This window comes from Patiria miniata, unplaced genomic scaffold (assembly GCF_015706575.1).
Source record: "Patiria miniata isolate m_02_andy unplaced genomic scaffold, ASM1570657v1 HiC_scaffold_3, whole genome shotgun sequence".
Lineage (NCBI taxonomy): Eukaryota > Metazoa > Echinodermata > Asteroidea > Valvatida > Asterinidae > Patiria > Patiria miniata.
This window is the reverse complement of record NW_024037069.1, coordinates 36,186,339-36,210,742: the sequence shown is the minus strand read 5'-3', so window position 1 is coordinate 36,210,742 and position 24,404 is coordinate 36,186,339. Positions and strand designations below refer to the sequence as shown.

Here is a 24,404-nt window from a genome sequence, read left to right as displayed (position 1 = left end):
TTTTTCTGTTGGGACTTGATTGTTTGATTCTCTTTGCCTAGGTTTTATTGGAAAATTCAAAATGGATATATTTTGATGAGAAGTCTGAAAAAGGTGTTTTGTTTTCTGGTGGACAGGTTTCTAAATATGAGCGTATCTTGTAGTTGTTCATGTGGAATATTGTTCATCTCCCTTTTGCTATTTGACCTTTTTCTAAACTTTTACTGCATGTTTAGTATGAATTGAATAGAGTTGAGCTTGCAAGTGCTCAAAATAAATCGGTTGAAGGAGAAACTAAGGAACTTAAAAGGAAACTTTTAAATTAAGGTCATCTTATTTTCCCCCGTGGTATTTTTCTGTTTTCTCGACATGCAATTCTTTATATTGCAAGCCAATGAATTTGACTTCAAATGTCAGTAATGGAGATAAAGAGCCCATATATACTTAAAATGAGCACTGCTAACATACCGTCTAAATTAAGAAAAGTCCCTTTTTCTATCTTCATCAAAATCAAGCTTTTAATTGGCAAATTCCTCATCTCTAACTTCGGCCCCCAAATTGTAATCTTGGATGACCAGTTGTATTGACATGACTGACCAGGCCAGGCATTTCTAATCACTTGTCACCACCTTTATACATCCAGTGAGTTAGTGGAGGGGAGGGGGGGCGCTACGAAAGGTTTATATCAGCCATTTCCTTCTGGCATTTGGCCCAGCAATGCCGTTCACCTCTTCCTGTGTTTACATCCCAACTGCCTTCCCATTGAACTTTGACCCTTTTCCTCTATGTCCATATTAGGTAAGGACATCCTGTCAGTTAGGCTTCCTCTAATATGGGTCTGGTATAAGAGGAAAAAGTCAGACTTTGAAATATCTACAATATGTAGGATGTTTAGGACTCTGCTTCTCATAGTGTACATTAAGGAGTTTCGCATGTCTTGGTAAAGAAATCAAAAAGCACATGGGAACATTAGATTAATTTAATATGCTGCATGCAACAAACAAAATGTCAGTCAACTAATGTGCAAAATGTTTGAAACAAATGTCTCTGGCTATAAAAAAAAATTTGCAGCTGCACACAACACCCCAGAGTGCATTAATTTTTCTTTCATTTTAGGATAAAAACTTGTAATAAAAAAATGCCATGCAATCACTCTGTTCAGCATTTTGGGATTTGGCAGCCGCACCAGCAAGTTCTTTTGTGCAAAATGTGTTACCAAGGTGATTTATGGAACAGTTAGCCAGCAATCAACAGAAGACCATCACGGGTGCTGGATTAATCAAACTGGGATCATGTGACCGGTTCTGGGCGTCTTTCTTTATTCATTGGTTCAGTTCAAGTTGTGTTCTCACTGAGAGAGTATAGGGAAAAGAGACGCCGATTAGTTGGGGGAAAAGCACATTTTTTGTTTCATGAATAATTTAGAATTATGGTGGTTGGGTTGAGTAAAGAAACAGATCTGTTTTGATGATAAGAAATGTGCACAAGTTTGTATTTGCACAAGTACATGTAAATCACAATAAATGCAAATTTTCTTGGTGCTACATGTACTTGTTAAAAAAAAAAAAATCAATCAAAAAAATGCACGATTTAAAGCTTATTTTAGTTCCTAAGTTTGTGTACGCTGAAATACTTTAAATGCTGCTTTTATGTTACAAGTTTGAAGTTACCAAACTTTATTCCAAATTCTATGGGTTTTTTTTTTTTGGGGGGGGGGGAGGAGGAGAAAAAAAAGCCACTGATATTTTTGAGTTAAATTACCAGCCATCCCAGTATGTGTGTTCCACAACTAATTATAATATTTCCTAAGCCCAGCCAGCAACCAGAATTAATATCGGTGCACTTTAAGCCAGACCCACGGAGACCAGAATTTGTAAACAAAGAAGAAAAAAACCCCATCCCATCCAGTCACTCCCCTTTGTGTAGAGCTTCATGTCGTTGCTTTGTCTCCAGACCACTGAGCCAATAAGCACAGGCAAATTCAATAATATTGGCCAACGTCTGCCATTGATGGGGCAATCGCCAGTTATTTTAGACCGAAATGGAGTGCATTTACCGAGCGTGGCCTAATTCCTATCGTGTTCTGGGGCACCCGTGGCTTCTGGGCATAGATGCATATGTGTGGTAGCGCCCTTTTTCTCCTTCGTGTGTAATCTCAGCGAGTATAGCTGTCGCAATTTTATGTTGAAGCGGGGATAATGCAGGATATAAATTTGGATTAAAGCAGGAAATAAGTCTGCCTTTTAAAACAATTTTACTTCTTTTGATGAAGATAACGTTTACTTGAAAGCGTTATAACTCGGTTGAAAAAGAGTCATTTTCATGATATAATTTTTCTTCCAAACAATTCCTAATTTACAAAACCAAGACCTCTTGTTTAAGTCGGAATATTATCAGCAATCATTCATTGTGAACAAGTAAAGTCTGATATTTGTATAGTATGATAAACGAAAAACCCAATTTAAATGTAAATTATCCTGTACTTTAAATTTACATAACCTTTTGAGTGTGACAATATGTGTGTTATCAAATGCCACACTATGCAGATTGCATAGTAAGAGTAACATATTTTTATGTGATTAAATGCAAACATGCTTTCTTTGTTTGAATAAATGCAGTTTGAGAGCTTGTCTAAAAAAAAATATATTTAAGACAGTGTAGATTTGCTCTGTAATGATGTAAAATGTACACATGCTGCGTCACCTGCTCTACAATTTCCCAGACTAATCAACACTCAATTTTACTGGATTTGGCAAAAGCTCGGCCGTGCGCACACAATTCTTACATTTACTTTGACCAACATACAGTCTCTGAGTTCATGCGTCTGAGGAGACGTGTCAGACTATAAGAAGAGGTCATCTTTAAGAAAGCTGGCGGGCAAAGCGGGTCAAATATGGCTATGCTTCATTTAATGCATGTCTGTGTACATGTTATTGGGCACTGCATGTTGGAACTACCCTCGGTGTACAGTGGATGTAGTCCCTGACCGTGCACATTAGAAAAACAATTCCAGCAAAATTACTTATCGGATTGCAATAGATTATACATATTAGCATCCCTATTCTAAAACATACCAATTCAACTATTAAATGTGCCGCATATGCATCAAATTGTTGCAAAATTACCAAAAGTGCAATAAACTGTTCAAGCAAAAATGACACATGTACTTTTTATTAGCTTAATTCAGCATCCGTTCTTCATTTTTGTACCGAACTGACTTAACTGATGATGGCCAACTTCTTAAAACATTGAATAATAATGATAACTTTCTCCTTCTTGGATGTTCGTTCACACTGAGAAATAGAGTTAATCTTGATTGCAGATGCAATTTGTACACCAATCTTAATACATTTGTGTACATATATCCGTTTCCACCTTTAAAATCCAAAATGAAAAGAAAACCTTGTAAAAGTACATCAGAAATCCATCTCATCCAACTTTACTGCCCTTTGAGATTTAATTGCCTGTAGACTGGTGGCGCCATGATTATTATGATTAAATAGCATTAGTAAACAAATTATAAAATCCCTGCTCAGGCAAGCCAGTTTCAATATTTGTTTTATAGAGTCGTTAATTAAATTGATTGATTTTTCAAAATTTTTTAATTTGGCCCCTGACAGACATTGCCTCCCTCAAATAGTTTGAGCAGTTTTCAATAATGATAGTCCTTAACCCCTTAAATGTTTTTGTTTGATTGTACCTGGTCGTATCACAAACATGTCATGAAGATGCCATTTATTCACCAAGACTTTTAAAGCTCTTTGTGTTTGTTAATTCGTATTTTCATGAAAGGAAAGTGGTTTAGATCCCTCACTTGACATTTTGGGAAGAGTAGTGTTATTTGAGACTTTGCCCAAGCCTACAAGCTGTTTATCTGTAATCGGAGCGGGCGGGTTAGCGTGCACGGAATATTTTGCCCAATCCTAAAGGAAGTTGTCAGCTTAGGAGACGTGCAGACGAATGCGTTTTGTGTTTCCTGTCGCACATGTCCGTTCAATAACCTGACCTGCTTGCATGAAATCCTAGGGGTATAGGTGGACAATTAAGTCACTTCCATGAATCACAAAGGCGATTCAACAAGGAATGATTAGTGTACTGCCGCTACTGCATCCCTGACAAGCGCATGTTGTCTTTAGGAAATTGAAATGAAAATAGATTATCAGTCCAGAGGTGAGCTTTACGGAACTGATCGCTGCATGATTGAATCCCAACCATAACATCTGGTATGAACAAGTCGTCAAAATTCACCATCGGCCTGTTCAGATCCACAAATTTTAATGATCTATATTCCTTTCATTCAAGCAGAAATAATTGCATATCAATTGAAATAATGATGATGAATTGCATATGGAACCATTTTTATGATTCGGTCATAAAAGGTGTGTACAGCATGCACATATGATAATGTGACCTCCAGGTTTTCATAATTTTAAATTAATTTTTTTAATTGCATTGCAAATGGAGCAGCCATATTTATTTTGGGGATCCAAATGTAGCTAGGTTTGCATAATTTCATGTGGATTAAAAAAAACACAATTACATTACCAATGAATTTGATACAAGACAAAAAAGTACAAGCCATTGGTAATTTGATGCTGCTTTCGCAGTAGTCACAAATCTGTGTGAGCTATGCGATATCTGGGCATTAAGCAGGAAAACAGATTGTGTTTGACTTGTTTATCAGCTGAGTGCGATAATAAGAAGCTCAATCAAAATCAGACCCAGCTATCAGATGATAGCAGTCCTCATTTGCAGATAGGCAAAGATCAGCCAGTCGGTATTACCATTAAAGGGCATCCTAAGGGAAAATGAAGGATTAAAATGAACAATTAACGAGTCTTTGTTTCTGCATTGCCGGATTTCACTGCTGGCAGCTGCAGCCAAATGTCAACTTGACCAGACAGCCCAAGCCAATCTAAATAATTCAATATAGCTACTGAAAAGACACGCTATTTATAATCCACCAGCGTTACAGGAAATGGTAAAAGGTAGACATTTTACTGTCGTTCTCCGGCACTCTTTTCACCAGCTTATTAAATGGCCAGTTGTTTAGAGTTTCTATGTATATCTGTTATTGCTCTGCTATTCATGTTATGGGCAGCCAAAGTTAAGTGCAAGCTTGATCCTCACAATCAATCACATACTGCCTGCATCATCATTCATTGTGCTCACTGATTCTTTTTAATTTCCCGGCCAAACTTGGTTAATGATTGCGATGATGGTGGGAGTTTTCTGTTAGCTCTGCTGTTCTGGTTTTTATTAAGAGATGTGATGCCTCTTTCTTTCCTGCCTCCCATCCCTCCTACCCCCCCCCCCTCCCAGGAGGGGAAAAAAGACAAATCAAGCAGCATTTGCAGCATTTATTGTTTTGGATTCAATAGCCAATTGCTCTGTTGCTCCATCAGCCATCAATCCCTGTCAAACTCAAGATAGTAGACAACTATTATTCCATGTAATACAGGCCACTTGAAGTCTGCATGTTGGGTGGGTAAATTATTGAAACAAAAATGCCAGCATATGGCAGATTATGCCTCGTGATGTTGCTTTGAGATTGTCGAGGGTACTACGGTAGTATTTATGGTGTAGAGGGTCCTTGACTGTCGCATATGGGAGGATTAATTGTGATAAGCCTCGGAAGTGGTAACTGGAATACACAGATGGAATAGCGTGGGGAATTTCTAGCTTTTTGGAGGGGTGAATGGTGGTAGGGATTACATGTAAGGCAAAAAAAAAAAATAAGTCGGTCTCTGGTCAGCGCGCGCGTCGATTTTAATCATGCGCGTCGATCTTTTTTTTTTCCAAAATGTTCCGCGGTAGCTCCAACAGCGCCCTCTATTTCCGCCCCTCCTCAATTTTTTTTACCAAAGAGCACAAGGAATGGGAAATTGCACCAAGGCAAATGATCGAAAGCACCAAGGCAAATTATGGAGGACACCAATGTGCATGAGGACACCAAAAAAAAACAAAATAGTACCCACCTTGTCTGTACAATCCAAGCTTGAAGAAAAAAAATAAAATAAAAGCGCGTGGCCGCGTCAACTCCGGAACTTTGGTCTGACCAGAGACCGAATGTTTATTTTTTTTGGCCTAAAATTCAGTTTTTGAAATCAAGCATTTGTAGGATTCTCAGAGTATTGGATTTTCATACATGCCTTTGGTTTATTTTTAACTTTTGAGAAAAGTAATCTTTTTGTAGGAGACTCAAAATGAGGTTTTCCTGAGCTTAAGGATATTCATAAGATGAAATTTGCGTCGGGGTGATGTAAATCAATATTGGGTTTTACCTAAGGATATTAATATTAACTATTAATATAAACTAGTCATGATCTCCCTTTGGAAAAATTAGGCACATAAAGTTGTCAACAATACATGTCAGAATGTCAAGTCCAATTATTTTTTTAGCCTTGAAGTCTAAAACTTGGTATTAAAAATAAATTGTAATTTACACTGATATTTGATTAATTAATGATGTGGATTACTTTCTGTATAAATGTTTCGTTAAGTTTCAATTAAAAAAAAAAAAAATTCAAATGATGACATTTTTTTATTTTTAACCTGGGTATCAAGCAAATACCACAAAGGGTGGTAAAATGTAGTAAGAAAATATTCAATTTTGTCTAATTAGTTTTATTTTAGAATGTAATAATAGTGATGTTTTTTTAAATTCATTTTTGCAGGTTTGTTTCCTGTGATAATATTATCATTAACAAATTGGAATAATCTTCCCTAAATGATGGTTTATCTCAGTATATGAGCTATTCCCTGGTGCCCTAATGCACCTCATACATTCAATGTTATCAAGAGTACTCTTTGATATCGACCGAAGGAATTGCTTGTCAATTAGATTATTCTAAATTTCATTGAGCGAGGCGGCAAATAAGGCAAAGAGGAATTGAATTAAAGTGAGCTTAGTTTCTTGATCTAGTACATGCTGATTCATTCTGGGTAAATTTTCCCTCCTCTGCATAAATTTAGATCGTACTGATATAATTTGGCATTGGGTGAGTCTAGGTTGAGAACGAGGGGGGGGGGGCAGTTGTTGGCAGACATGTTTGAGAGCCGGAGATCTATTACAATTACGACTTCCTTTAGTTTTCAAGTTGATGTTTCCACACAGGTTTCTGGTTCTGAGACAGAAGGAGGAAGTTCAGGGGAATAGTGCAACAGAATGTGGAGTATTACTAACCATGAAATTTACAATAAACCCGTCTATAAACACACTGTGCGCTCATACACAAGTTCCCCCTCAGTGGTGACAGATATGACAGACACATGAACGATGAAAAGTCTCGTGCGAGTAAAGAATTGTGGCTTAAAATTAAGAATAAGCAAAACAATGTGATTATAAGCTTGTCGGCTATTGGACTAGCATCCCCCAAAATGAATGTATAAGGCCAGTTTGTGAAAGTGAAACCTTGATTTGGCTTTTGAGTAATTATTTGAATCAACCCCTATCCTTTTATTTCACAGAGTCCCAGGCAGCATGATGGACGGACCAAGCCAACAGGTGATGCAGAATGGCGTCATGGCAGGCAAAGCCAACAACAACAATAACAACGAGGAGAGCAAGACCAATCTGATAGTCAACTACCTGCCTCAACATACCTCCCAGGAAGAGATGCGATCGCTCTTTGGAAAGTTTGGAGAGATTGAGTCCTGTAAACTCGTCAAGGATAAGATCACAGGTCAGTCAAATTCTCTTGGTATAGACAAATCCGATCACGTGATCACCGTACACGCACAAGACCCCATTCAATGGAAAAAACATGACCGATAATCTGAAGCACAGATTGCATAATGCTTTCACCATTGAAGAGGGCCTTCGTGATAGATGGTGCACTCGGATGGATCTAAACATGTCATGTGACTTTCAGTAATAAAAATCCTTAGAACGCGTCCAAATTACTTGGCTCAAGCCAGCAGTCACGTACTATGGAAAGTGGAATCAGTGGCTTCCATACCGTAGGTGCACAGTTGTGTAATCCAACAACCGCCATTACTGAGGTGTTTCTGCACTCACACGGATGATGCGAGCATTCATTATTGGAGGAGTACCTGTAATTCCAAAAAAAACTATTTGTCGGAGGCGTAACATGTGCTCATACCATCAATGTGCGAAAGTGGTGCAACCTCAGTAAATGGCTTCTGTCTACACATGTGATGTGACTTTCAAGAAAGTTATGACTACCCTTTGCATCACTGTGCATAATCTTTTAGTGAATTCTTTGGGCTTAAACCTACGTTGAGTTTCAATACCCATGTGCAGTAATAATGGCTGCAAAACACCGGTAAGTTGTGTAAAAGATTCAAGTTAATGTGGATTTCAATTGCCATTTGATTCAAATAAAAATAGAGATTGAACCTTCATGAATGCATCACCTGCCCATAAACACCAGCAACCTTTTCTCATATTTCTTGTATTCTTCTGTTGGTTTAAGTTAGTCAGGAAATGAAAGCAGGTGGCTATATTAAAGTTTCTCATATAAAAAAAAATACAAAAATTCTACGCTTTGTAAATGAGGCTGAAGTCAAACCCCATCTTGTCCAATGTCTCATTAGGTTGGCTCTGCTCTCAAGTCTTCTATACCGTTAAATAAATTAGTGTAAATGAGCGTAAAGAGCAAAAAGTATGATGACACCGTGAGTCGGCCTCGCTGATTAATTAGATATCATGATCCTTGCCTAGTTTTGACGGATGACCTAGCCGAGCAAACGTGATACTGGTTGGATACGCCAAGTTTAATTCTGTCTGTGTACTTTATCAGAGAGTACCGAGTTCAAGTGCATGCACTTTTGTCTTCAGAGACTAAAATCTGAAGGATATGCATTGTTTATTATTGAATCATGAGTTGAACAGTGGTTTTTATACCTATTCTCACAAAAAAATATAAATATCTTAGATGGCAGGCTTTACTCTTAACTCCAAAATGTTTGGGATGAAATGTACGTGTCCAATTTTAGACACTCGGCCAATAATTCATAATTTAAGCCGATAATTTAAGACAGTTGTCTCAAAACAAAGATTTCCAACTGTTTTTGATCCACAGTTTTGTTGGTTATGATTTATGAAGCACTTGTTTTTATTGGAGTTATATTTATTGGTTTCATGATTTTTGTCATGAAGTGGCGAAACAATCGTGAACCGGGCTCATTTCAGTGGCACGTTATCAGGATACTGAGGCAACTTTTATTGAAACTCGGCTGTAGTCTCGGCAAACTAAGAATGTCTGTAGGGCCTGTGTGTGTCCATGTGTTGACTTTATTAAAAGCATTAATCCATACCACTGCATATGTGTTGACCAGACGTTATCCAGCAGGCTTAAATAAGCCGCAGGAAGCAGAACTAGGACAAATGTCATATTTAACGAGTTAACTGTGTCATGAGGTACTCCATTTGGGATGAGGAGAAAAGATAGAGCGAAGAAAAAAATTGATGACTTTAATTTGGATCGCCCTCCACATGATTTAAAATCACTTAGGGCAACCGAAATCCGTAGTCCATATGTTTGGAACGATTAAGGATGTGCGTGTTTCCTTCGGAAGAAAAAAAAGTGTGGATCTCAGTAGCACTATAGTCTGCCGTTTGTGTCTTGGCTCAAACATAAAACTGCTGACGTTATGACATCATCGACTGCTATGGCAACTGGCGGCTAAGCATCGCCAAAGATTAGGCCATTGTCACAGAGCGGTAAAGCAATACGATTTGTAAAGCTAACATGTTTGAGTGGGGGAGGGCTTTAGACAATGTTGTCGATTCTCTGCTCATTGTGTGGTAGGTCAAGGGGTGGCCAACTGGCTGAATGACCAGGATATTGTCAGGAAAACTAGGAAATTAGACATAAAACACGGATAATAATATAATTGAAAAAAAAAATGAATAAAGTCCGACACTGCTGGTACATGTAGGCTTGATTTATTGGAGAACGTTGTGATTCTTCACATGTCTATTTCCCTGAAAATCAAGTCCTGTATTCATCAGAGTAGCTGATTCATGGGCGATGAAAATAAAACTATGTTTTGTTAAAATATGTGTATTTCAAGTATTCTTTTTAAAGTGGCTTTTTGATTTTTCCAACATTAAAAAAAGAAAACCTGTAAATGTTTAAAACACAATATTCTCCTGAGCAGACCCAGATAGCCAGATGACATTAGCGTTTCTGATGTCAAACATTGAAAGATTTATTCTGCCTGTACACTACATTGAAACTATAGTGTGGGTGGCACGTCTTAAAAAAAAATGAAAACAAATTATCCCTAAATGGCATAGAGGTCCTTTTGGCTAAAAGAAACTGTCACTATAGCAACCATTTAAACGATAATGTACTGTACCAGTACTGTATATAAGGGAAAATTATACTCGAATTGTAGTATATAATTAGCAACAATAATAAATTACGCACAAATTATTCTTACTCGGCAAAATACAACCACATAGTAACGTAGGCCTAACACTCAATATGTGATTTTTATTCCACTCGGTGGTTGCTCATTAATTTTCCTGGGAAAAAACAAATCTTGTTTACCTAGCATAAGTTGACATGAATACCATTTGAAAAAAAAAAATACTTGAAATGAGACACCGCTACAAATTTCAGTTATAAATTACTTCCGTTTGGTCGTAGTCATCCGACATTGTTTTGCCATTGATTTGAGTGAGCCGTAAGGTACATGTAATGCTATCTCTCACAGTGGTTTGTACATTAGACACTGTCGATCAATATTCATTTCTCTCTGCACTCATTTCTTTCAGTGCTCCCATAAATAACATCCACCCGCAGCTATTGTGAAGTAATAACAAAATACGGCTTCGAGAAATGCAGTAACCCCTATGACCGATAAAAACATATACAAGTGACAAGACAAGATATTCCTTTGTAAATGTCGTGTACAATGACAGTACTTTATGCTTTGCAATCGACCTGCTTTTTACTTTTGTACTTTTTTTCATCCTTTTTAAAATATGTTCAGAATGTTGAAAGGGCATCCAACGATTCTTCACCTTTCGTTAAAGAAAGGTGAAAGTGTAACGAAACTGTCATTTTGATTTGTGCCTTTGGTTTCAAAGAAGAAACTCTGTTGTGAATATTGCAACTGCCAACAGATCAACTTAGCCACAAAGGGAGGCCGGCTCGGTTCACTCTTTATCAATACTCAATTGAACAAAGAAATTGATTGCAAACCTCCACAACAAATCAAGTGGTACACTGGGTAGCGATGTTTGAAGGATCCGTATCTATCTACTGATTACCTAAGATAATTTTCCTGTTTGAAATTCATCCCTGCCGTCCTGTTTGCTACTTTGAATAACAAATAACCTATTAATAATTCATAAAAATTGACGGCCATAAGGCAGAGGCAAGGTTCGCATCTCCCTGTAATTTCTTCATATTCAAGGTTATCCCAATAATTCGTTGAATAAAACATCCACTAAATGAAGGCTTTTCTGTCCTTGCCGATACTTATGCATATCACCGCAGGGAATGTCAATATTGAATGCACAAGAAAGAAAGAAAAAGGAAAAAAAAAACGCCAAAGAATCCCCACATTACACAAGTATGAGCAAACATGTCTTGTTTTTCAAAGTTGAACACATTGTTCCTCCCAGGGCCGTAAATGCACCTGCCTATGTCCCTTCTGGCAGAGAACATGTCTGCTGAGAAAAAATAAAAAACTGCCATAAAAAATGGAAGGAAACAAGGCGAGAGGGGGAGAGTAAAGTGTTGCGAGGATCCTGCAATAAACATCCTGAGGACATGGTTAGCATTTACTGTTGCATTTGGAGTTTCTCTCTAAGAGCTGTAGGCATGCCATCAATATTAATTTGAGCACCTTTTGTGTGTTTATCTCGGGCATAAATGCAGTTTAGATTGTCACGACACTTGACGAGAGAACCTGCAGTAGGCCTAGGAGTGATGAGAAATGTTGTCACAGTTGGCGTAACATGGACGAGTTGCTAATTTTTTAATAACATTTTTTAAGAATACCAAGGGCCGACACTGAAAAAGCTGATGGCATTTTGAAGATTTGTTTACATGTTTTATGTCTAAATTCTAGTCAGAGAAACTTGTTTGTAATTCAATTTTTTTTTTATCTGTGGAGTAAGGTATATCTTAAAGCTAGTTGTTTTTTTAACAAAATATGTAAATGCAACTTTCAGTAAAAGCCAGGTGATTGCTACTGTCCAAAGGACATACATATGTACATTTATCAATTACATCAAAAGTTTCATTTTGAAGGTTTTTGTTTGTAAATTGCAGAATGTATCCTTCCAATTGTTTTTAACATCAAATATTCACATAAAAATACACAAATAAAGTGGTTAAATGGCTGAATGTACATCTGGTGTGTATTAACTCAAAATTAAATAGTGTATTATTTTGTTCTCACATGATAACTATACTGCCCCTTTAACCTGCAGTATGCTATGTTGCCATTGCCTGGCAGCTGTTAGTGGCCCCGTACCATGCATTAACACAGTCCTGCTGGTTTTGGCATTATCAGCACTGCCAGTGCACACAGGAAATCCTGGGTCACTTGTGAAGACCATTACCCCTTGTGTGTACAATCTGGGGGAATTTTACAATTCTTTGGAAAAGTATTTTGGAAGTGGATGTTGATGATTGCTTGAATAATAAAATAGGAAGGTAGCAATGTGTTGCCAACAAACTGTATGTTTTAATGCTTGCATAATTTTCTATTTGGGCAGTTTATACAATTCCTTTTTTAATAAGCAACGTCTTTGTGCAAGCTTGAGGATTTTTTGTTACATGTACTCACTTTGACAAAAGTACATAAAGAAAGAAAAGTAATTTTGTTCAATTTGAGAGATCAATTTGCATTTACAAATCCTTTGATGTGATACCCCTATTTCTTTACATTCTTGACGGCAATGATACAAAGCTGTAAATTTGAGTGCTCACTTGAAAACATTTCTTGGATGGAACCGGTGAGGTAATGTTTTTATCGTGCATGTTTGCCATAGTAATGGAAGAGTCAACGGAAGACCAAGTTACACCAGTGCACATCACAAACCGTTACCATCATTATTTATAAATTTCAGTCGGCAAACATTTTAAATTGAGCTTTTTATTTCTGACCAGAGGGAAAAGTTGGATATTTACCATCCTTTTGATCTATCCGCTCAGGATGTGGACTTTGGTAAAACCTTCAGTCACGAAAAAAAAAACTCAGGACTTTGATCTCATGTTTTGTTTCGGTTCCTCATAAAGAGACTCCCGTGATAAAACACTGTTGATCGCTTTCCCTTGAAGTCAATGCACAAAGAACAAACCTTTTTTTTGGGGGGGGGGGTGAGGAACCCCCTTGCACCCCCCCCCCCCTTCCCAACCAATCAATTAGGCTATCACTACCCCACCAATTTGTGGGGACAAAAAACAGACAAAGGAATTGATCTTCTTTGTTTAATAAATAGTTGTCCATCCACAGTTAATGAGTTCTGTACTCTGTAACTGTGACTGTTTAGTTTCCCACCATACATGTCACAAACTACACCAGCATATTGCATTGATTGACCACCTGCCTCTGGTGTGTGTACTTCTGGTTTCCAGATATCCATGTCAACTTTGTGGTTTTATCATCATTATTGATTTGTCACAGTTAGACAAACAGTTAACAGTTAGGAATATATAAGCTGATTAGTGTTGGATGTGGATTCTGTGTATGGAACAGATGTACCATTTATTGCATCAAATTGTGAGTTGACTAAACAAAAAGATTGAAACTAAACAAAGCTCATTAATCTTTGGCTATTGTTACCCCTGACAAGTCAACAATGGTGCCTTTGTTAGGACTGGGGTGTTAAAACATGAACTGAAGATTGGATAATTGATCGTGTGTGTTTGTGGCAAATTAACATCACTGGAGATAAATAAGGATGTATACTTGCACGTAAGCATGTCCAATTTCTTTGTTACAAGTAATAAAATGCAAGGATTTTTTTTTTACTTATATACAAAATTCACTTTCAGCGTTACATTCTGAGGATTCGTTAAAAATACTTTTTTGTTACAAACTTTGATTATATTATTTTGGAATTGATTATTTTGATATGAATTCACATACATATTCAACTAGCCATGCGATATTTTCACCAAAAAAACCCAACTATTTTAAGCGAAGATAAATTCACCATGTTCTTAGTCTCGGTTGAATTTTGAACTGGGCCCATAAATAGCACGGGCCAAATCCACTGTCAATATTAACTCTATTTAACTGAATGTTCCTTGGCTCTACATCCTGCAATGACTCTGTACCCTCACATCTTCTCAGCCCTCATTATCTTGTGGCTAGCGATCTGTAGACGAGATACCCTGATGGCAGTTTGTGGCTCAGCCAAGTAGGCCTAATGCACAAACGCTGGCTTTCAAGATGTGAGCAATGTTGAGCACCGTTCATTGTAATTTTTATGGCTTGTAGTCACTCTGTTGCACACAAGCCATTTTCTTCCGCGCATCGGTGAGCATTGGGACTCCCAGAAAGGTTAAGAGCTGAGGCTGATGTACTTTTTTTTTTTTTTTTTTTAGCCTCATGTCCTGTCAGTATTGTTGTGACGGGATATTTCTTAAATTAAAAATTGTCTCTGGTTACATTTGTTAAATCTTGGCTTGTTTGCCCAGGATAATTTATACATGATCCTGCACCTGTCTTCACAAGTTCAGACCTGGGGTGTCGGTTGGGGGGGAGGGGGGAGGGGGACTCCAGTCACCTGAAATGTTTCAGTATTCAGTGCCGGTGAAAGGAAACGCAAAAATAGCACAATTCCAAAGTGCAAACACTTTTCACACTTGCAGCTGCCAATAAAAATCAGTCGTGAACAATCTAAGGTTTTCTTTTGTAAAGCCACTTAAATTCCATTTCCAAATAAGCATTGATGCTTGGCCACAGTGAAAGGTCACAAGCTTAATTAAGTGACTGCTAGCCGAACAAATGTCTCACTGGTGTCTGACTAATAACACAATTTTGGCTGAAGCCATACTCTGGTTTTGTAATATTTCGGCAGTATGGCCATTAGCGGCAGACAATACCCACCTCAATCAGGATTCCCTTACAGTGTTGACATTAGGCTTTTGACCATTCACACCATATTGATGGCTTCTCTACTTTTGTTGACATGAAGATTGGGAAAACCGCAATCCAGACTTCACAGTGGCGGTGTCTCCTCTGAAAAAACCAAATCCCTAAATAAAGAAAAAAAAATCATCTGGATTTATTCAGAGCTTGGCCTGCTTATTACTGAGTCACGCACCGAATGAGTGAGAGACATTAGAGCCACGGAGGCACTCGTGAGAGACAATTTAGCCGAGATGTCTTGAGGCAGGGCATAGAGGGTCTTTGTGCAGAGAGAGGGGAAGGAAAGGAAGCCTTAGGGGTGCAGCTCCTCTGTCTCCTATCACCCCTTACCCATCCAGTAATGGCAGGAAACAGGAAAAGGGGACGGGGCAAGACAATCAGCCAGGGCTGGGTTTTCTTTGTTCTTGGGTCTAGCCATCTGCCTCTTAGTACGACACCAGATCATCCATTAGAGAACGGCCGGCTGGTGTGATAGTCTTTCATTTTCATTGGGGACTGTTTGTATTGCCCTGGTAGGGAATTCTTAGTGTGTTGTATTATTCATAAATAGATCTACACTCGCTGTTAAAGCGATCAATCAACAATCTCCATTGGAGTACATTAGCTTCAATCCTGATCTTCCCATAAAATAGTATTGCAATATTTATTAAAAACGATAAACAGGCAGGCAGGCTGGCTAAACATGAGCAAATTACAGAAATGACATGTACATCTTCAAGATTGAAATCAGAAAAAGAATTCCAAGGTTTGTCCTTCGGCTTGTTTCAGCAATTAATTTATTTTATGTCCATAATTCAAAGGACGGGAGGCATTGTTCCAATTTTACATGTAAATTCCCAAACAGCATACATGTACATGTTCGTCCATGTACATGTATGAATTCACTGTACGATTGACTTTACCGATTGTATCCTCAAGACGAGGGCAGATGCAAATGAATTGAGAGCTATTGTCGTGCCCGTGTGGTTGTAATCAAGGAATTCATGATTGTAATTTTGGACAATTTCTGAGATAAAATGAATGGTTCCTTCATGTTAATGGAATGGCACACACAGCACATAGCAGGAATGCCTGTCCGAGTTATGCCCTAACAAGGCAAATACTTCTCGTTCTTTTTAATGTCCTCCTGGAACAACTTTAAAATTGACGTTCTTGAGGTCTAAATTACTCAACTGTATTAATTACAATTGCTTAGCCCACATGTACATGTAGTTTGTCCGAAATAATTACTTGGAAAAATTGGGAACTCTTGTTAGATGTTTTTATTGTTCCATGTAGCCAGTTAAATGCTTTAATATAAATGGAAAAGCATTGCCTGTGGACATCTGGAAACGGAACACAATGATATGCACTTTCCTTTTTATGAGAAAAAGGGACATATGGTTGCATTTGCAATTGCATCCTCGAATTGTGCATGACTAAGTTAATATCCTCAGTGCGCCCATTAAAAATGTGTAGAAATGCCATCAGGTCTGGTAGCGGGAGGCCGTTCTGCTTGTTCGACTAAGTCTTATTCTCCTCACTGCATCTGAGACTCATCTCCCTATCTGTCTCTCGCTCTCAAGACTTTGGCCTCGTCTCCTCCTTGTAAGGAGACCAGCATGGTGTCTGGGTGTTAATGGAACCGACTTGTAGCCCTGTTGATATTAACCATTTAGGTTCACTGTTGGATGCCAAGTTGCAGTTGTGGGTCTTGATACGGACACCAATCACCTGAAAGAGTTATTTGAAGGAGGGAGGGCTGACCAACTGTCCAGTCCAATATAGAGATGTCCTCACGGGTCTTAAAGGGTCACTGACCCCAAGGATACTCGTACTCGGACTTGATAACTTTTTTTAGATAATTTGTGAAAAATTAGATGAAATCACCCAAGTTTTGGGCATAAAATTTTTCTTCTGATGGAGATCCGAAATTACACTCATTTCAAAATAGCATCGTCAAGTATGCAAGGATACTCACTACCACACTACTTTTGATATATGTTCTCTTCCCATTTTACCTTGAATATCTCGGTTTTGTTGTTACATTATCCACTGCGAGATCATTAATGTAATTGCACTATGTTTAATACATGTACCTATTACTAGGCCCCAACTGTCACGCACTGCTGACTCCATTGTGGTGTGCAGTTAATTTCAGAACAACCCATTAATCGTCACTGCAGCATCACATGATCAACTCGGTTTGCAGCATCAGAATTTGTCCTTCAACCAAGACTGTATGAATAAATGTCCAAGTTATCCATGTACATGTAGTGTCCAAGACCACAGCAGACATATTATCAAAACTGAACCAGCTATGATATAAAGCATCTGGAACTAATACCTACATCCTTTTCTTTTCTTTCTAACATAGATACCGGTATCGTACTTTAATTACTTTAAGTCATGTACATGTCAGTGGACGAGGCATGCCTTCATATTCAATTCAGTTAACGTTTGGATTTCTCATGATTACAAATTGTTCCTTCATTAAGAAATGAATGTGGAATGATTGCAGTCAGAGATGCAACCAATTCTGATTATTCAAAAAATGTTGGGTTAGCACTAGAAGTTAAATGTTAGAAAAAGGAATTCGAATCTGTATTATTGTTTTAGGGGGGGAGGGGTTTGAAAAAGTTTCAGATATATTTAAGCCAAACCTGAAGAATTTCCCAAAAGTGATGCCTGATTTCAGACACATACATTGGTTGCATCCCTGCCCTTCATCCACCTCTCATTTCTATTTATATTCTTATTAGTTTATTTAGTTAGTATTAGATATTAGATATTATTTCTAAGTTTTTGTTTTGTTTTGTGTGGTTCTACACAACAGGTCAAAGTTTGGGCTATGGTTTTGTTAACTACATGAAGCCTGCTGATGCCTCCAAGGCGCTCACCATGCTGAATGGACTCCGTTTGGCATCCAAGATGATCAAGGTACTGCATCAGTTTGCTTTTCAAATTTTCTTCCTCGTTCATCCATTTTTCTTATGCCATTTGCCCAGCCAATTAACTATTGTTTTATGTTCGTTGATTAATTTATGCACCATGGATGTCATTCAATTTGATTTTCTTGCTTGATTTTTGTGTGCGAATGTACACTGTTTGAATATAAACTCGTATTGTAAATATTCATTGCTAAGATCAACCAATTTTTGCATTGTGGACCAGGACTGAGACAAATACACAAAATTCCATAGGTAGGGTTATAAGTAACTGGGACTATATTTGCACTTTTTGGTTGTAAAAAAGTTCTGCAGATGAGTATTGACACTAGAAAGCTGTTTGGCATTTAAAGATGCTCATCTGTAATTCGGAATGCAAAGGGCATCCAGTCAAATCACTTCCTGACATGTGTCTAGACCTTTGCATTTTATTTCATTGTCATATTTTTTTTTTTTACACTGCCATAAAATGCCCAAGACCCTAGAGATACATGTCGACTTTGAAGCTGTGAACATGGATGCCCCCCTCTTTGAAACAGAAAGTGTTAGATTCATATCGTAAGGTACATGTATAATGTGTTGAAAGATACCTCACACCCTTTCTTCATACCTCGTTATAATTTGGTGCCAGTCCTGGTTGACAGCAGGTTTTGGTATGGAGACAATTTTTGCATCGTAAAGTCCTGAGATTCCTCAACCCTGGTGTAGGGAGCGAGAGCCGGTTTAAGTCGTGTGTAGACAGCTTTTTCCCCCACGATAAGCCATGTGTGGTAACAGAGTGACAAAGACTGCCAGAGAGCGTTACCAAAAAAGGGAGCCGTGTCCAGGTCCAGGGTTCATCTTAATAAACGCAACCCAGCATGGCATGAGAGACATCCCTGCAGGGGTCCTCTCAACAATTCTCTGTCTGTCGCTGGTTGCCTTTATTGGCCCCTGTCTTAGCTGGCTACTGGTGTGTTTTGACTGATAACAGACGATGATCCTTTTCTAATTTGTTGAGGGGTTGTTTCCGATTCTTGTGTAAACTGGTCGTGTTCCTGCTGGAAAGGTTATCACAGCAAAGGCTATAATAAAAAGAGGAAAGAAGAGAAAAAGTCTGAGAAAAAGAGAAGAGATCAGCGGCTTGCAAAGGTTGAATTCCATGTAATGCTTAGATGATGATGCTGGCTTTATCATCTTGCTGATTACACCAGCAGTGTATGTTATCGCATGAACTTGATCGCTTCTAATGGAAAGATTTCATGGCTATCTGCCTTTGGGAAATACGAGGAAGTCAGGTGTACAAATGAACTCCGCATGGAGTGCGTTGGCGACGTGAATGGCCAAGGCTTTGTCGAAGACCTACGCTCTCTCAGCACTAAATTACATTCACTTTCATTTAACCATCGGTGTCGGGTTCCCGGAAACTTTTGTCATGTAACAAAAGTACATGTAATGATTCCCGCACGACGCAAGCATAGGACGTTAAAAAAATAGGTTGTTGTTGCCTGCGGCATTTGCAGCGATGGGAATAAACTATTCAAACTCAATTCTTATAGGTTTAAGGTTAAAAAAAAATATGCTTGTCGCCGTACACAAAACGGGCCAAACATAATAAAAAGATGTGAAGGTCATAACATTTCAATGTTATTTTGTTTAAACTTAATAACTGAAATGAGAGTATTCTATCCAGGAATTTTTACTGATAAAGAATACAAACTAAAAGTAAAGTCATACATGTATGTGGTTTAAAATGTTGCCAAATAGAATAGTGTACTTGATAAAAGATGCTAGAATGCAGCAGGCTCTTATGGGTTCTGTGGAAAGATGCTGTATGTGTGCAAGGTGTATACATGCTTAGAGAAGTCTTTACTATTTTAAGTCTTTATCAGAATTGAATTGTCATGACTGTTGTTTCTGCTTCTTCATTTTCATTGTTCAAATAAACGTACGCAAACATTCCATCTGAAACGAAACTGAAGCTGATTTGCACAATCTGCTCTATTACATGTACTGATACATTGAGAATCTGTTTTTATATTCACTTGTCTTTTTTTCTTCTTCTTTTTTTTTAAGCTTATTTGTAATCTCCATGGCAGGGATGTAACTATGCAGCAATTTGCTGCAAATGAGTTTCAAAGTTTTGTAAGATGTTTCCAAGACAAATCTAAGTTATTATTTTGTTTTCTTTGCTGGTCCACCAGGTTTCCTATGCCAGACCAAGCAGCCAGGCCATCAAAGATGCTAACCTGTACATCAGTGGAATCCCTAAGAACTACAAACAGGAGGATCTAGACAAACTCTTTGCTCCTTACGGCCACATCATTACTTCCAGACTCCTCTATGATCAAGACTCCAGCACAAGTAAGCTTTTATGCACTCTTGGAAGAAATGTCTTGGAAGAATATATCCCTGGTCTCTTCATTCTGGCGTGGAACCTCCCTAATTCCTGCAAAATCTAACAATGCAGTTAACCATTGGCACTTTACTCAAAATTAGGACATCAAGTAATGGTGTCTATTTGAGTACAGAATCAGACCTTCATTAGGTGGAATTAAAACAAAATGCCGTGGCATTCAAACTGATATGAGGCTCCCCATCTCCAGAGAAAGCCATTTTGACCCTAAACAAAAAAAAATTAAAAAAATTGTAATGCTTATTTAGCGCTTCCTATCATACCATATATTGTTTTTATGTGCACATTGGGAAGAAGAATTTCACTTTTAAAGTCTGTTAATTGTGATGAAATAAAATATTGTATTGTATTGTATTGTATTGTATTATTATACCAACCATCTCAAAGTGCTATATGTACATGTACATTATATATTGGCTCACCATATGCAAGGCAACAGCGCTCAAGTATTGAATTCTTCACAATCTGACAAAAGCTAAGAGTTGGATTTCAGCAGATTTTGATGATTAAGTTTAATGTGTCTTAAACCATATGCCATTGCAAAATAGTTTTTAGAACCAATTCGAATAAAATCACGTGTTTCTTTTCTCTCATCTAGCCGGGCGTTCCCGTGGGGTCGGCTTTGTGCGTTTTGACAAACGTGTGGAGGCAGAGCGGGCCATTGAAGCCCTCCATGACAAAGCTCCTGAGCAAGGCTCGGACCCACTGATTGTTAAGTTTGCCAACAACCCAAGTCAGAACTTCCATAAGGTGCTGCAGCAGGCCTACATGACGTGTATGTCACCCCAGCGTCAGCGTGTCATGCCCATTGGATCTGTAGGACCCATGCGCCACATGCCGCCGTGTTTCAGGTAAGCCTAGTAAAAAACAAAAAGTGAGGTGGTTGTGTGCGAGTGACGTTTGGATTATTGCATGGAGACCTTGTTTGTCGCAATATATCAACGAGTGTGCAAGCGCTTATAATGGAGCCATTCTCATGTTTTGTCTTTGTCTTTGTGTGTATTTTTGCATATTCTTCACTCTTAAGAAAATAATTATGACAAGGAACAGCCAACGGTGGTTACTACCTCATGTCGTACAACCGAGTTCTATGATGAAGTTTTCATGTTTTCCTTCGATACTAGGCCTAAACAAATCTTTGAATTGATGTTTTGCTCTGCGTTGCGTACATGTACATGGATTTCTTTTGTCATTGCTGTCATTTGCGATTCAGAATGTTCTTTGTGTATTCTGTACATACAATGTTTAAATTAACCTTCGGACAATAGCTTATTGATCATGCATTTGCTATCGGTAAACCGGCCCCCCGTCATGAATATTCTTAATTTGCTTGCTGGGCAGTGTATGAAACATGCCCAGTGTCTTTATTCCATTGCTTGGAGCGCAGAGCCGGTGAGCAAGCACCCAAAATAAATATTTCATTATGCAAAGTGGGCAGGGTGCAGGGGATTTAATTGGTGGATTGCTTGCAGTAAACAGTATGGTTTGTGTCAACTTCGTTAGTGGCCGGAGCTCTTAAATCTTTATTGCTGGCGAAATTAAAAGGGACGATGCTTGTGATATAGCCTGACCCGATTCAGTATGCATTATTAAAAGCTTTCTCTATTTTTTTGGCAATAAAATGGTTGTATTTACATACAAGTATAATGGTACACATATATTGCTTTTTTATGGACCATACAGGCACGGTGTAGCCAGTATGGTTTAGGTTGGTTTTTGTTTGTTAAAAGCAGAGTAAGAATGTCTTGAGCCAGTTATTGCCTCTTTGAAGTGAACAATGTTTTTGAAAAATATTTTTTTGGAAAAACTCAAGTACGGTACATTGTACCGTGTACTGACAAACGGAAACATAGTCGATTTAACATTGTTGAAATCAGTGGTGTTGATCTTATTTTTGTCAACTTTTGGGGAATTAAGTATTTATAGCAATACTTAGGAATGGTGTGAAAACAAGCATAGTGTATGGTTAAACAAATATTAAATGTCAGAAAAAAACATATTCATAGATTGTCACAAAATAAAGGTTGAACAAATGACTTAAAAAGCGTGAACATTTCAGGTATTCATTATGTTGATGTCAAGAAAGAGCAGGGTTTCTACTTAGTGAATAACAGTACAAATTTGTCAAGTCCAGATCAAATAGTGTGCACTTTCTACGTACCCATCATTGCCAAAGCTCTAGCAAGTAAATAATCGAGTTACGGCCCATCATAAAGCCTCCTCCAAAACAACAGAAGTTTACTGTCCAAGACAGATTCTAATCTCTTTTGTACATCTACTTGTACATGTTCTTTCACAGTCATTTAATTAAAAGAGAAAGTTTTAAGAAAAACCTGTGGCAGGCAGAAAGTTTTTTCTGTCTAATGAAAAAATGAACAGATGGAGCCCTGCTAACAAAGTACACAAACCCTGCTCTTTGTCCTTGTATCTGTGTATTTTATGGTATGGTCCAGATGTTTTCAAATATAAAAACCTGCAATAAAAAAAGGTCTTTGAATGAAAATGCCTCGGATTTAAATATCGTGTAGCATCAGCAAAATTCGTTGTAACATTGAGATAAAACATGGAGTTCTGTCGTAGAGATCCATGGTTTAAAAAAAAACATCCAAAAATGCTCTCTGTAGAGTTTGAACTAGTGAGGGTTTGGGGTAATACCATGTGGAAGAATCTCTTTTGAGAAGTTCTAAAAAGAACCAGTTGGTTATGGAACTCGACGTTCCAATTAGTATGCTCTGATCGTTTTCAGGAGCGTCGAGTTTCACAACCAACCGGTTCTTTTCAGAACCACACATCTTCTCAAAAGAGATTCTTGCACATGGTGTAACCGCAAACCCTCGCTAGTTCACACCGCCATGCAAAGTTTCAAATCCTATGGAGTTTGGTTTGCCAAAATTCCGAGAGAAAATAAACTACTAAATGCGTGTATAATGCTCATGCTACAAGTACATCAATATATCAATACTGCATTATTGTCAAAGGTGTTTGAAAAGTGTGTCACTGTATAAGCAGGTATTAATGCTGGACGGAAGATGGATATTTTAAATTGTTTGTTTTCCAGGGAATGTCCACGTGATTGGCAACCGTCTGTTTTCATGTCTGCAGTTACAGGCCAACCTCCCTTAAAAAAATCTCTGGCAAAGGGAAGCTTTGTTATTTTTATATTTCAAACATAAACAAAATCGAGAATCTGAACCCCCCCCCCCAAAAAAAAAATTTAACATGATTTTCCATCCTTTTTTGTGAAACCTGTCTATAAATTTGTGATTCTTTCTGTTGTAAAACTTCATAAAAAAAAATAACAAATTTCCCTTTGCCTACCCTAGTGATAAAAAAAGTGCATGAATGTTGTATTCCAAAATGTGAAACTCATTGTTGGTTGAGAACGAGAGGGGATCAACAAGCCAAATTCTTCATCAAATTTTTCCTGAGCCCAGTTTTTGCAGTATCCTTTCACCTACCGGGCCCATTCATCACATGACACGTCACATGACATAGTGAGCTGCTTGCTTGATTGGTCGGTTGGTTGATCCATCAATCGATCGATTGTGGATACATGAATGAAGTATCTGAAAATCTCCCCATGTGAATTCTGTGTGTAGGTGGCAACATTTAAGCGACAAGATGCAGGGACTGCTAGGCAAGATTTTGCCCAAAAACAGCATGTGAGTACCCATCCCCCAATCTACGAAAAAACAAAAACAAAGGTTGTTTATCCACATTAATAGGTGTTCATTAATGCATGTTGGTTTTTCCTAAAGCTTTAGTAACACGTTTGTAATTCACATGACATTTTATTTTATAGTTTGTGGCTTCCTCTTTTTTTTTCCCGACATGGTCTTCAGTTCAGGTTTTTTTTTTATAAATCGCCAAAAGTAGGAAGGGAATCCTTGAAGGAGAAGTGGCAATTCTTTTGATAGAATGGAAAAAGGTCGACTCAGATTTCCAAAAAAATTGATTCACCAAAAATCAGTAAAGACAACTTTACTGACAATCTGCAAATAACCAAGGTGTAT

General features: G+C 37.9%; 1 protein-coding gene across 3 annotated transcripts in view; it reads left to right on the top strand.

Moving 5' to 3' along the window:
- The window catches only part of LOC119737432 (ELAV-like protein 1-B), a 39,206-nt gene that overhangs the window by 8,576 nt on the left and 6,226 nt on the right, over positions 1-24,404 (top strand). For 2 of the 3 annotated variants that reach the window (XM_038211785.1, XM_038211787.1), the window contains exons 2-6: positions 7,450-7,664; positions 17,885-17,988; positions 20,180-20,339; positions 20,990-21,242; positions 23,991-24,053. In XM_038211785.1, the coding sequence (XP_038067713.1) occupies positions 7,450-7,664; positions 17,885-17,988; positions 20,180-20,339; positions 20,990-21,242; positions 23,991-24,053 (795 nt within the window). The remainder of the gene's footprint in view (positions 1-7,449; positions 7,665-17,884; positions 17,989-20,179; positions 20,340-20,989; positions 21,243-23,990; positions 24,054-24,404) is intronic. The other variant, XM_038211786.1, reaches the window with a different exon arrangement.